The sequence below is a fragment of the Diabrotica undecimpunctata genome, chromosome 6, assembly GCF_040954645.1.
Source record: "Diabrotica undecimpunctata isolate CICGRU chromosome 6, icDiaUnde3, whole genome shotgun sequence".
Lineage (NCBI taxonomy): Eukaryota > Metazoa > Arthropoda > Insecta > Coleoptera > Chrysomelidae > Diabrotica > Diabrotica undecimpunctata.
In genome coordinates, this window is record NC_092808.1 from 116,459,365 (window position 1) to 116,474,853 (window position 15,489).

Genomic DNA, 15,489 nt, shown 5'->3' on the forward strand with positions numbered 1-15,489 from the left:
TATACCTGAAAGCTAAAAAGAAGGATTGAATACACCAACCCATAAAAAATGGGATAAGGCAGACTGCAAAAACTATCGCTGCATCTCAGTTACAAGCACTCTTAATATATTGTAAGGAAAAGTTATGAAAACCTTAATTAAAAAATTAATATAAACCACTTTATTATAGTAACCCAACATAATGAAAAAATAATGGCTATGGATAGATCAACTCATCTATTATTTGTGGACTTAACGAAAGCTTAGAAAAGAATATGCGTGGCTAATCGCTGTTATTTTGGCCTGGGCCCTCAACTAAGAGCCAGAAGTATGTCAATAGCAACAAAGTGCAAACTTATAAAACAATAATACGCCCAGTGCTCACATACGGATCGGAAACATGGGCAATGACGTCCCGAGATGAAGAGTTACTGCGAGTCTTTAAAAGAAAAATATCGAGGACCATATATGGCGGAGTAAACGAACAGGGTCTGTGGAGAAGACGATATAACTTTTAACTCTATAGACTTTTTGGTGATGCAGATATTGTGAAGACCATCAAAATAAACCGCCTAAGGCGGGTGGGCCACGTTATGCGGATGGATGAGAGTGATCCCACCAAAATAGCTATGCTAAACAGGCCGGTCGGAAGAAGAAGAAGGGGGTGACCTAAACTCAGATATCTGGACGATGTACAGGAAGATCTGAAGGAGATTGGAGTGAGGGGCTGAAGAAGACAGACACTCGATAGGGAAGGATGGAAGAATGTTTTGAAGCAGGCCAAGGCTCACGAAGGGCTGTAGCGCCAACTGATGATGATGAACGAAAGCTTATGATAGAATATCACTACGTAGACTATGACAAGTACTCAAAATTATCTAATAATTATACACTGGTAAAAGCAATACAACGATTCTACAACGATCTTTAATCAAAAATAAAGATTAACAACCAGTTCTCCGAGAATTTTAGGTTAAATAAGGGACTAAGTCAAGGTTGCAGTCTATCTCCAACAATCTTCACAATCTCCCTGAGTGAGACACTGAAGAAATGGAGGATATCATGTTCTGGAAATGGTATACCATTAAACGACGAACCTACCCTATATACGCTTCATTTCTCGGACGATCAAGTAGTCATCCCACATAACCAGGAAGATCTGCAATTCATGATAAAGCGATTAATGCAGAAATACGAACAGTGGTGACTAAATGTTAACTTAATTAAAACACAATACATGTGCATAGAAGAAGATGAAACACGATAAACTAAACTTAGAAGATAGAAATGTAATTTAATAAGTAAAAATGTAAATAATAAAAAATGTAACAGAAATCGAAGAACGAATCATAAAAGGAAAACTAAACTCACTATTCTGGTCAAACGCTATATCTAAACAGAAAAAGATAACAGCTATATAACAGCATTTTTAAGAAGCGTTCTTTATGAATGCGAAACCTGGCAACTCACTAAGAGAACGGAATAAAAACTCCTTGCTCTGGAAGCAGGTATATCGAAAATGATGCACGTTACAAATGAAAGAATAAGACAAATCATGAACATAACAACCACTATCATAAAATAAATACAGCACAGCTTATTTGCTACGGATATGTACTCATGTGACTGTACAGTCACATGAGTGAAAATATCGGGAAAGACCGAAAACAACATGACCAAATGTAGTTCAAAAGGTCATAAAAGGGACTAATCGAAGGCTTAACAATCAAATTGGCATCTCAAGTGTCGTTTGATATACGATTTTTGTTTTAATGTAGTTTTATTGTTAAACTTTTGTTATTTTATTTTTACAACAACTGATTGTAGTATTTTGTTTCAACTGATAATTAGATCGTTTCTAATATTGTCTTAAATATTTATATTTTGACTGGTCAATTATTTTAGTAATATTAGCTCCATATTTTCCACCAATTTTTTCGTTAATTTTACACATTTAGTTTTAAAATCTTTAACCAATATCTATATATTAAATAATAAAAAATTACCCAAAATTTTCCGGCTAGAAAATACTCTTTTCTATTTATGTTCATATTACCTATTAATAGAGTCATAAAAATAAGTGCCAAATGCTCTACCACCACTAAAAACTATTAAACTCAAAACATTAATGACATGTAGCAATGTGTAAGGTATAATAAAATGTTACATTTTATATGCCAGAAATACAAAAAGCAACAATAAATAACTGTATGCACTTTTGCATTCTTTTATGTTTTGTCTTTTATCTTGGGATAGTTCTTAATAATTTATGTTATATAAGGCGGTTATTAGCTGCAACTTAATAATTAATAGAGTATTAGCACGCAATTATTAACATTACAGATGTGTTATGTAATTACTAACCACTCGTTTGACAGGTAGTAAATAAAAAATATTTTTCTGAAATCTGTCTAAAATATCTAATTAATAGCGTAATATCTGATTGCAAGACGTACACTTTAGTCCGTTGCTAGGCATCTTTCAGAAAACAGCATAAGACTATTTTCATGATCAATGGACCCCCAAATATAAAAAAACCGCGGATTACTATCATTCAAAGAATTGCGTTTTTGAGAAAGGGGTGAATTTGTCCCTGTACACTAGGGTGTATAGGGACACCCTAGTGTATAGGGTGTCCCTAAATATCATTAAATATATTAATACTTAATATTTAGTTAATTGCAACAGTTTTATAAATAATTTGCCATACTAAAAGATTATCTCTTTACAGACTAAGCTATGAGCGGTCCCTTTAAGAGACGGTCTTCGATCAAGACCTTGCCTGCTATGAGTCTCCCCGTTGACTCAATTCGCAGGGCTTCCATTCGAAGGGCATCGGTAGCGTTGGGACAACAGACCAAAACGGCCGGTCAACAAGAGGTTCCTTGGGATATTCTCGATAGATGTTTGCTACCAGTCGTCTTTTGTCATGCCGCCGCTGTCATCGTTAGTAACGCGTTAAATGTGCTTAAAATTTGGCAAGTGACCACGTTTACTTTGTTTATATGGTTTACAATTGTGACTATTGGAGCAGTTCTTTTTTACCATAATCTTAAGGTAAGAATAACTTTTATGCTCAAAAACACTATCTAATAATTATTAAAAAACTTCTGATTTATGACTACATATTACACTGATTAACTTTTTGACAAGTTGAACATGTTAGACATTCTGGCATAAAGACATAAAGACGTAAATAGTATAGTAGTAAATAAAAAATTGTTTATTGATGATTATTCAGTGACGAAACAACCAATATATTTGAAAATTTGCATAATAATAATAACGAAATAGATGAGTAATAATCCTGTGTAGTGGAGTTCGGTTCTGCATCGATAATTATAATGTTGTATTCAATATGGGCTCCGAATATTTTTATAAGTTATAAATTGTGAATATTAGTGATATATTGAAATAAACTGTAAGTGTACAAACTGCTTACATAATATCCAGTTAAATTAGCATTAAAGTCAGCAAATTGCAATTATTTGTTATTGTTGTTAATAAACAAATCCAGTTTTACCAGCAAATAACCGCTTTTAGTAAAGACCGATATACCTGTTTTAGCAGGTGTATAGAGTCGGACTTACTTTTCACAAACGTTTATCGAAATGAATTCAAACATGGAATCACACAACAGTTCTACAATACAAGACCATCAAAATCAAATAAATACATCACAGTCATACTCTTCGGCAGCGTCGAGAGTGCAATTTCTTTTAAAGTTTCAAGCAATTATTTTTAGTGCCTTAGAAAACACCAAACTTCAAGACTACCTTCTCCCACTTGGAAATATAATTCAACCGAAAAATATATTCTTCTCTTCTAGATTATCTAATAATCGCATATGTATGTATTTATCCAATAAACAAATAGTGGACGATTTTATGAATAATCATGGTCAAATAGAAACACAAGGTGAAATTGTCAGAGCAAGAAGGTTAGTTACACCAGCGGAACGACTTGTGCTCTCCGGCGTATGTCCTTCAATACCACACGACTTTCTAATCAGTGAGTTACAAAAAATCGGTATAGTTCCTGTCTCCCCCATGACCTTCCTCAAAATAAGTGCTTCTATGCCTAAGTACAATCACATCCTTAGTTTTCGAAGACAAATTTATATCAGTCCTCACAATCTAACACTACCAGAGTCATTTACTCTTACTTTTGACAACACGACATATAGAATATTCATTTCTCAATACAGTTTAGTTTGCTTTAGATGCAAGAAGCTAGGATACATCGCTTCACAGTGCTCCGAACCACTAACTCAACTAAACCCCAACCAAAACAATGAAGCATCGGTATCCAGCGCAACAAATATATCCTTGCAAGCATCGAATGACACAAACCCTTTTCAGTGTGAACAAATGTCTATTTCTAATATCCCGGAGATACCGAATAAAGTAGATGCATCAAATAAGGACAGTCACATAATTAATCAACCAAAAAGAAACTTTGATGAAATTATTTCACCTGAAGTAGATCCATCTTCAAAAGAATGTAACATTTTTCCACCACCTAAAGTCCAAGCAAAATCTAAAAAAGCTAAAATTAGTTCAGCAAGCACTTCTGAATGCTCATTTTCTCTTTTACTTGACTCTGCTAAAAACTTCATAGAAAGTCACCCTCTACTTTTCCCTCTAAACGTTAATCAACTTAACATGCTCATAATGAATATCACGGGGTCAGCAGATCCTATAACCACAATTCAAAAATATACCACAGACTTACCAGCTTACCAGCTTATCCACCACAGCCCTATCGACAAATCGATACACCGACTGTGCCAAAACAATATCTTGCCGCGTCCAACTATCGAACTTGATGGAAAAAGGGTGGCTGATTACTCTACAATGGATCCCTAGTCATGTCGGTGTTGAAGGAAATGAAGCGGCAGATGAACTTGCAAAAGAAGGCACTACTCTTCCACAACCCCCTAGCTTCCAATCGTACACATCAGCAAAGTCCACCATTAGAAGAGGAATCAAAGCGAAGATAAAAGAGCAGCAAATACAAGCCGGTGCTGATAAATCTTAGGCCCACCTAATAGAGTCACCAATTCCTCGCAACTTGCCGAGACCCATTAGTGTAGCTGTGTTCAGAACAACTACGGGTCATGACTACCTGGCCTCCCATCTACATCGCATCGGCGTCCGAGAAAATGACAACTGTCCACTATGTGATCAGCCCCAGATGGATGCTGCTCACCTTCCAGAGTGCCCAGACCTAAAAACAGACCCACCCGAGGAGGATGAAGATCGCCTACGAGAAACGGCTCGTCTATACTGGTCAGCGCGCCACCAAATGGCTAACATGCCAAGGGTGGGCGTTGGCTAGTAAGTAAGTAAGTATCGCAGGTGATCTAAAAGTTTATTTCAAAAATAAGGTGTTAAGTGCGTGGAATCGGGAGTGGAATGACTTCTATTTCGAAACTCAGAACCATCAAAAGTGATATTTTTTCATGGAAGTCCACAGCCAGAAGTAGAAGATGCCAAACTATTATTACACGTCTACGACTTGGACACTCTAGGTATACTCATGCCTATCTCTTCTCTTCTCAAATAGTGAACCTCCAAAATGCGAAACATGCAATACAGTAGACAGTATTAAGCACTTCTTGATAGAGTGTCCTAAATATGTAAATCAAAGACAGTTTTATAATTTGTCAAATAACCTGAAAGCACTCCGCAACAAAAGTTTAGTTCCGAACAATTTATTAGGTTACTTAAAATGTATAAATATGTTACACAAAATTTAACTTAATTAATTGTTACAAATGTTTAATTGTTCACAAATTGTAATTAATTGTTACAATGATTGATTGTTACAAATGTTAAATTTAATATTATTACAAATGTTACAGGAATGTCGCTAATAACCTTTGGGTGGATGCGACTTTATTTCTTTAAATAAAAAAAAAAATCCTGTGTAGTACTTAAATTAATATTATTTATTCTTTTTGGGAAAAATCAGTTACGATATTTTACGTTGACCAACATAAAAAGTAAATCATTGTATGTAACACTTACTATGAATTACGTTGGACCCTTTACAAAACTATTGGTCGTATGGCAAATATACTATATTCTTCTTTGTAAAAAACGGTAAATAATTGTTAAAAGTAGTAGATAATATTCTACTTCGTTAAAATTTTAAATAATAATGACGTAAGTTTATTAACCTCAATATAATAAAAATATTCAGGTGTATTTTTAGGAAAGTATGCCATGAACAACATAAAATTATTATGGATATAATCATATTACTATATTTTATTGAGAGAATAATCGTTATGTCATAAAAATTCAAAAAGTAGTACCTCTCTGTAGTTATTTTAAGGTACCATAGTCTAAACAAATCATGCAATAACTTTTAATAACCCTTAATATTAAGATCCACTAACATAATATAAATTTTAATAAAACATAGAAACCTAGTAAAAAAAAATAAAAATACAAGACAAACTAATACCTTTCAAGATGCAAAAGAAATTGTGCAGTCAGTAAGTATTCATAATTTTTGAAAGTTATTAGTACATAAACGCATAAGTATCAACTCTTATTAATACGAGGGCTGGCTATTAAATAACGAGACTGTGCGCGTAGAAGGCGTCCTAGAGGGGAAGAGTGGGAAACGAATGCAGCATTGGATAGCTGGAAGTGTCCATGGTATAATAAAGGACAAAGGTAACATATTGCGCACGCCGAATGACCGTCGGCCAGGGAGTGACGTCACCCGCGGCGTAATCAGTTAGAAACTAGCATCCGCAGAGTGGAGTTATCAGTTTCGAAGTTTTCTCACAGTTATATTTTTAATTTTTACGATATGCGTTGTGCGGTTTTTGGCTGATCCTTTGATAATAAGAGCAAGCGAAACCGTTGCCCTGACACTAGGTTTTTTCGTTTCCCTAAAGAGGAAAATCTAATTAAACAATGGGTGCATGCCACCGGTAGGCGGCAACCCAAAGACGGCTCATATTTGTTCAAAACATTTTACAGAGACTGACTTTTATGTAAATCTTATGCATCAACTGTTGAATTATCGTCCGAAAAATTATCGGGGCTTGAAAAAAGATGTTGTTACCAACAAGAATTTGCCTATGATAAAACCTGAGGTCTGGTAGAGTAGAAGCGCAAAATAAATTTTGCAAAGAATGTCTGACATAATTTCAACAATGCGAGTTAAAGGCAAGAAATCATTGCTTTCGTTCCAAAAAGGTAACACAATATATCAAAGTAAAAACACATTTATAACATTTTCCAAAACATTGTAGGTATTCTTATATCAAAAAAGGCTTTGCAGTTGCTGCTTGAAGATGCAGGTAAGCCTTTTGACGAGGCGCTTAAACCAAGATCCCTTGGAACTTTTTTTGGGGTTATAAGAGCGAAAGGTGGTTTAAACGATCATTCAACTTCTTAAGATTTTAAATACCGACTGCGTTCTTATTTAATGGAAAAAAATGAAGGTGCCTTTTTAAATTACTGTAATGTAGAAGATGATGGTACTCCTACATTAAATATTAGCATTAGGTAGTATGGTAGAAAAGCTTGCTTAAAAAAAAAACAATCATTAACACCAATCCTACGGATGGAGATGACAAAGTCCTCTGTAAAGAACTCGATGATTTAGAATATGATGGACTAGGACATTTAGGAGGATTTATTTGTAGCAAAGCTTAAACGCAAGTTCCCAAATTTAACTAACCAAAGTCGACGTCTTACGCCTGGACCAATCATTTGACAGAAGGTGGACTATATAAACCTAACATATTTATGGCTCATTTGGAAAAACTGGAGATATCATATTTACTGGCAAGCAATATATTATTTTAAGTCTGTTGTCCGCAAGTGTTAATATTGATTGTCCTCAAGATGCTAAGAAAATATTTTTTCGGTTGCGTGTGTACTTCCGTATAAAAGATTTTAATAAAAAAATTGTTTTAGCCACGTACTAATAAAAGAAAATAAAAAAAACTATTGCATAATGTATATAGTTTTATATTTTTAAACGTAAATTGTTTAAAAACTGTTTTATATATAGTTATTTAGCAAGAATATTAACGCGATCGTAATATTTATTTTGAAAATTGGCATCGGACTTCTGTGACTGTTGTTTTATTTAAATTTAAGTATATATTCACCAATTATGTATAATATAAAAATTTTGTTTCTGCTTAAAAGTTTATGAAAAGTGCAAGTAGGTAGGTACCTAACTAAGTAGCTATTTTTTTTGTGCTAATACCTTATTAGTTCTAATTCGCATAAAAATAAACATATTTGACTAAGAAAACATGATAAACATTTGTTTTTATTTGAAATGTATGAAGAAAGTAAAATAATATGCAAAATATCCATATTTAGGGTGACTAAGGTAAGAGTGCTTATGTATACAATTAAGAGCAATGTGAATACTACGCTGCAAGTGACGTAGCTGCGCAAGGTTAACGCGAATTTGCACTTCGGAATAGATGGCCCTGGGAAGTGTCTACTCTTTCAGTACGAAAACACGTTTTTGTCACTGTAGTAGTATTTTTTCTGTAGAGGTTAGAAAAGAACGTGTTTTTTTCTCGTGCCGATAACAATGTATTACGAAAAACATGAGCAACGGATTACTGTAAAATTTCTCGTTAAATTAAAAATAAAATCTCCAACTAAGTACTATAATTTGTTGAAAGAGGCCTATGTTGAGAATTCTCTAACTCGTGCGCGTGTTTTTGAATGGTATAAATGGTTTTCTGAAGGCCAAGAGAGCGCCGAAGATGTCCAACGTCCAGGTCGACCTGTCTCTGTCTCAACTCCGCAAACAGTGACCAAAATAAATAAAATTTTGCGCGTAGATCGTCGTATGAGCATTCGGATGATTGCTGAGACTGTAAACGCCGATAAAGAAACTGTAAGAGAAATTTTACATGAGGAATTGAACATAAAAAAAGTCTGTGTGAAGTTGGTCCCAAAAAATTTGACCCCTGACCAAAAGCTCGTCCGTCAACAGATTTTCTTGAGAGGTTACATAAAGAGTATGAATTAATGGAAAACATCATCACTTCCGATGAAACCTGGATATTCAAATACGATGTTAAAACTAAGCGACCATCCATGCATTGGAAAACTCCTCCATCGCTAAGAATGAAAAAAGCAAGGAAGTCGAAATCAAAATTTAATGTCATGCTAATCGTTTTTTTTTTTCGACATAAACGGCATCGTGATGACTGAATGGGTTCCAGAAGGTCAAACTGTAAACCAAACTTACTATCTGAAAGTTTTGGCAACGCTGCGATAGCGAGTTTGTAAGAGACGGCCGGAGTTGTGGAAAAACAAGCCGTGGATCTTGCACCAGGACAACGTACCTGCCCATAACGCGCTGTCTGTGAAGCGTTATTTAGCCGCTAGAGGCAATGCAGTGCTTGAACACCACCGTACTCGCCTGATTTAGCACCCTGTGACTTTTTTCTGTTTCCAAAAATCAAGTCTGCCTTAAAAGGAATCCGGTTCGAGTCGATGGAAAAGGTAAAGCGAAACACGGCGGAGCTCCTAAAAGCTCTAACAAAAGAAGACTTCCAGCATTGCTTTGACCAATGGAAAAAACGAATGGAAAAGTGTGTGGCGAGGTAAGGGGAATATATTGAAGGAGAGCATTCGATTGTAGAATAATTTTTAAAATAAAACTCTTTTTCATAAGCAGTCTCGTTATTTAATAGCAAGACCTCGTATTTATGAGTAACATAAAATTAACAGACTTATTTTTGAATGGAACAACAAATAATACTTATATTAGCCCTGTGTAAAATAAAAAATAAGATAAAAACGAAATGAAAACCCTTTGAATGTTATTAATTTATAGATATGTTACATTATATATTAAGTAATGCAATATGCAATAATATATAATGTAACATATCTATAAATTAATATCATTTAACGGGTTTTCACCCATATATTTTAGTGGCTCATAGCATGTATACTTCGTTACACTGATGATGGAATTTACATTCCGAAAACGTTCTGTAATGTATTTGTGATATAGCCCGTTTGGGTATTTTATTATATACCTTTTATAAAGGATTTGAAATAAAAAAATTTTAAACATACGACATTTTACATTCTAATTCTGGAGGCCTTCTGTTGAAGGCCTCCAGAAGGAAATATTGACATTTTAATTATTGCAGACGGTAGTTTACATGTTTAGAAGTATGAAAATTAAATGAAAAACCGAATTTGTTAGTTACGATACTTTCCGTAAGAGGTGTCGAAATAAAACTTTCTGCCAAAAAACTTTGGTTTTATTAAACCCCATTTATTACAACAATATGTTCCTTCAATTGAAACAATAAGTCAAATATCTATTACAAAATGGTCATCCGCGAAGAACTTTCATTGAAGATTTCCTGTAATTATTCAATTTTAGAAGACCATAAATTCAAATTATGTTAAAAGATTACTTAAAATCTATTTTAGTCTGATCTTAAAATCTAGTTATTAAGTCTGGTTATACTGCTTTTGTCTGCGCACTTCACCACTAACCTCGAACAGCTCGTTCGCTAGCGTATTGGGATGCACTTAATCTTTCTTTACATTTTTTGCTAAAGTTTGAAATTTCTTTCTTAACAGTAGGAATTTTTAGGTCTCATTTCATTGGACACGTGCCAGGGAGCTTCTACTATTATATGGAAATTGTAGAACTTTATTTTAGAATCTTTAAAGAATTTCTAAGTTAAAATTACTGGCTGTACCCCATAATTTTATCACATACGTCCACACGGGCTTTACTATAGATTTGTAGATAAGTATTTTGTTTTTTTGTTGTTGTTTACGAATGCTGAATCGAAGAGAGTTACAGAGAACATCAAAAAAGAAAAGAAGTATGTAATCTTGAAAAACAAATGTGTCTGTGTTTATACGTCCATGAGAATACCTAATATCAAAAACAAGCTGACTGCTTAATTCACAATAAAAAACTAAACTTTAAAAACGTTTTTTCTAGATTTCGGTATTCCGACATTTACCTGGTTTTCGCAGTATACCGACGATATATTGTATCACTAACAGGAGAATTTTACTGTCATCATAGCATGTGGTTGTCTTTTTAAAGACAAATTACATGCTATAAATTTTTCTGACGGATATTCTCGAGTTAAAGTTGATTTCATGTAATCGAATAAACTATCTTACAATAAATTCGTCCTAGGAACAGAACTCAACAATATTGGCAATATCATATTAAAGTCGTCTATAAGTCAGATAACATTAAATAATTAGAAAAATTTTTCACCAAGCAACAAAAAACAAAATTTTTTAATTTATTAATGTTTTGTATTTTGAGAAAGATTTCCGAAGTGGAAATCGAGACTTTAAAAATAAAATTATTTTAAACTTAAATTGTGACTTATTCCCAACAAAAATAGTAGTAGCTTGTAAATTGTATAGCTTTGTTTAGTTTAGTAATCTTTTCCGTACTTTAAAACTTTTAATAAAACTCTGTATTTTAAAAAAGGTTGAAATTCGCTAATCGTAAAAATAATTGAATGGAAACTAGAGGCAAAAGACAAAATGGTCGATAAAATGGTGATTACATGATGGATTAAATGATTTGGAAAATCCGCATAAAGGAACAGAAAAATTGCCTTACAAACCGAAAATAAAAGAATACGAGTTTCTTTATCAGAAATATTGTGAGACGTGGAGACACCGTTTTTGTTGATTTCTAAGATTCTTTTCAGTCAGTGAACAACAGGGACCACATGGTATTTTTCAAATACTGCTTAAATATATTTAATGATTCTATACATAAACCGTATAAAGGTAAATAAGGTTTCTTTTATTGAGTTTGTAGTAGAGTTCTAGTATAATTTTAATGTAGTTTTTTTTTATTGTTGTATAATGGCTTTGGCATAGCTAATTAGCCAGACTATTTGTGGTAGTTACAATTTTTGATTTTATTACCTAATCCTATTTACAATATAAATTTACAGGAAGTAATATGTACGTATACACATTCAATTTTTGACATATTTACAATTTTTAATTTGAATACCTAAAACTACTTATAATTTAAATTTACAGAATGTTATGTATTCGTAGATACATTTTAATATCTGCTTATTATTTGAAAAAATAATTGTATTTAAATTGACAGGCAATGAACAATTTAGCTCAATTAGTTTTTCATACATCATTTTGATACTTTGTTTGTACTGTCCACACTCCAATATAAGGTGGTAGATCTCCCACTTTACCACAGGAGCAATATGGGTTATCAGTAATACCTATGCTGTGTTTGTATGCAGGAGTGAGTGCGTGGTTTGATCTTATTCTGTTTATTGTTTTTATAAATAACCTATTTGTCTCATATTTTAACCATCTCTCATTGGGTATTAGTGGTTGGCAAGCTCTAAAGTTTATTCCAGTTGTACTTTGGTTGTATAAACGTTGCCATCTTTGTTTGAAGTTGTTTCTACTGATATTATCTATGTCTGCTACTGGAAGAAGTATGTTGTTTATATTATGTTTGGTTAAAGCTGCAGATTTAGCTAATTTGTCGACTTCTTCATTTCCCAATATTCCAGAGTGTCCTTTTACCCAACAAATAATAATCGAGCTACCTGCGGAAATAATATCATAATGTAACTTCTTTATTTCTATCTCAATATGGTTTAGGTTGTTTGTGGTTTTGATAGAAGTGAGTTTGTCCATAATGCTTCTAAAATCAGTCAGAATGATATAATTATTCATACCAATAGAGGCTATATATTTTAACGCAAGAAATAAAGCTGATAGTTCGGCAGTATATATTGAAGCTTCATTGGGCAATCGACATGATTCTTTGTAATCAGAATTCCAGTAATATATTGTACAACATGTTTTATTTTCAATTTTAGAGCCGTCAGTAAAAATATATTGAAATGCAGGCCACTTATCTTTAATTATTTTATTGATCATACTTCCTGGAAGATTTGAATCCATATAATATGTTTCTATTATCTTAGAGAAGTGTCTTAGGAGGTTGTATATAAATTGGTGGTATTTTATTTTGATACAATTGTTCTTCAAATATTGTTAGTTTCCTATAACTTTTAACGTATATGGGAGTTTTTTTGTTACGCCCATATTTATGGCTTAAGTCTAATATATTCAAGTTACGAATATTTTTTAAATAGCTGGAGTTTTTTTATATAGTTCTAGCTACAAACTTATCTGTACAAAACTGTTTGCGTAGTGTAAGGGGTGGCTCTTTATCTTCAATTTCAATAATACTAATAGGAGTAGATTTTAAGTAATCAAGACATAACCTCAAACATTTATTCTTTTGGGTTTCAATTTTATTAAGATGTCCTGTTGACGCAGACTCATATAAATGACAACTATAATCGAAAATTGGTCGAATCATTGAGCGATAAAATAGCAATGCAATATTCGGGTCAGCTCCCCAATTGGTTTTACAAAATGTTCTAAGGATATTCATGGAGTTTTCCGATTTTTTTATAATATAATGAATTTGATCCTTACATAACAGTTTACGATCCAAATATGTGCCTAGATATTTTACACAATTTTTGATTGGAAATTCTATTTTTCCTAATTTAAAGTTACCTTGGGGAGTTTTTTTTGAAAAAAAAAACAAATTTCAGTCTTTGTAGTGGATATTGATAAGCCTAGAGAATGGTAATTACTTTTTACACAATCTAGTGTAGATTTGAGTTGACGCCTACAAATGTCAAGGGTAGTATGGGAGGTATACAACACAACATCATCTGCAAACTGCAATATATTAGAGTGTGGAGGTACTATCTGTTCTAGATCTATATTATACAATGAAAAAAGAAGTGGACTTAAAATACTACCCTGTGGTATACCTATATTCGTTAGCCTTGGCGCTAAAAGTGTCTCATTTATTTTTAAGTAAGTCCATCTATTCTTGTACAACGATATAATGAAATCTGAAATTTTAACTGACATTCCAAGATATAACAATTTCTTATGCAGAATATATAAATTTATGTTATCAAATGCAGAGGTTACATCTATAAATGCTGCAGCTGTTGATTCTTGATTTGTGAAATTGACCTGAACAGAGGAAACTAGTGAAGTGAGTGCATCTTGTGTAGACCTGGATTTGCGGAAGCCATATTGAGATTTGGAAAGGATATCTTCGGATTCAAGCCAGTATTCAAGCCGATTTTTGATTAATCTCTCTAGAGTTTTTAGTATACAAGAACTTAAAGATATAGGATTTGGGAACAACAATCAACAAGAGTGAGCGCACCGAAAAAGAGATAGAGCAAAGAATCGTAAAAGAAAAAAGGGTGATAGGATGCCTAAACCCGATGCTATGGTCAAAAGAACTATCAAATCAAAGAAAGCATCTCCTCTTTAACTCCATCTTTAAAAGTATAGTGCTCTATGGATGCGAAACATGGCAACTTACTAAATCCCTTGAGCGACGCCTACTTGAATTGGAAATGGACTTCTGGAGAAGATCAGCTAGAAAATCAAGGCTTGATAGAATACAAAATGACCATATCAGAAATATAATGGGAGTCAAGTCAACCATCATTGACGAAATTCAAAGGAGACAACTGATCTGGTATGGTCATGTGAAAAGAATGGACGACGACAGGCTGCCAAACCAAATCTTAAAATGGACGCCAAAGGAAAAAAGGAAGAGAGGAAGGCCAAAACAATCCTGGCTGGGCGGCATTCAGAAGGCAATGTCGGAAAGAAACCTTCACCCTGGCGAATGGAATGACCGACGTAGCTGGAAACTGGGAACCGGAAGGCGGAAAACGCTATAAAAAACCGGAAAAAAAAAGATATAGGTCTGTAAGACTCAACGTTGTTATCTGGCTTTCCTGGCTTCTTTATAGGCAATAAAATATAGTCCTTCCATGTTTTGGGAATTAAATTCTCATTTTGTCATATATTGTTAAAAATTTGTAATAATAATGATTTGTATTCTGTGGGTAAAAAATATAACATAGAGTATGATATACAGTCCATCCCTGGAGACGAACTATTATTTTGTTTGAGTCCATAATTTAATTCTCACAATTCAAATGGTTTTTCTAGATTGGAATATTCTCTGGAAACAGTGACAGTAACTTCGTTTAATTGATTTGGTACCTAAGGAGGTGAAATTTTCAAGTGGAAATCTTCTAAAAATGTGGAACGCTTTACGATTTTGCGTGTCATCCTTGCGCAGGGGCCATGCTAATCTTCTCTGTATCGTTCCAATTTTAGTATATCTACCGCCGAAGCGAGTACTTAATGTAGTTAAATTCATATTTATGTTACGTATTCACATGACATGTTCCTTTTCCGTGGTTATCAAAGGAAGGCACTTATTAACATATGTTTCACATTTTCTACTGCAGTCAATGAGCTTATTGTGTTGTATATTGTGTACTTTATTGTGTGTTGACCAATTAATTTTTTACTAACTAAAGTCGGCTTCATTATATTTACTGACAAAAATTCCGACAAAGCGAAGATTTCTTTGAAAATTTAGTAACAC

The 15,489-nt window shown here is 33.4% G+C and overlaps 1 protein-coding gene and 1 non-coding gene across 2 annotated transcripts in view; one reads left to right on the plus strand and one right to left on the minus strand.

The window, feature by feature from the left end:
* The window catches only part of LOC140443776 (D-beta-hydroxybutyrate dehydrogenase, mitochondrial), a 220,077-nt gene that overhangs the window by 21,115 nt on the left and 183,473 nt on the right, over positions 1-15,489 (plus strand). The window contains exon 2 of the mRNA XM_072535215.1: positions 2,711-3,036. Within this exon, the coding sequence (XP_072391316.1) occupies positions 2,719-3,036 (318 nt within the window). The 5' untranslated portion in view covers positions 2,711-2,718. The remainder of the gene's footprint in view (positions 1-2,710; positions 3,037-15,489) is intronic.
* Positions 15,133-15,236, minus strand: LOC140444789 (U6 spliceosomal RNA). Its single transcript, XR_011951340.1, has one exon. It is a non-coding gene; the product is annotated as a U6 spliceosomal RNA (small nuclear RNA).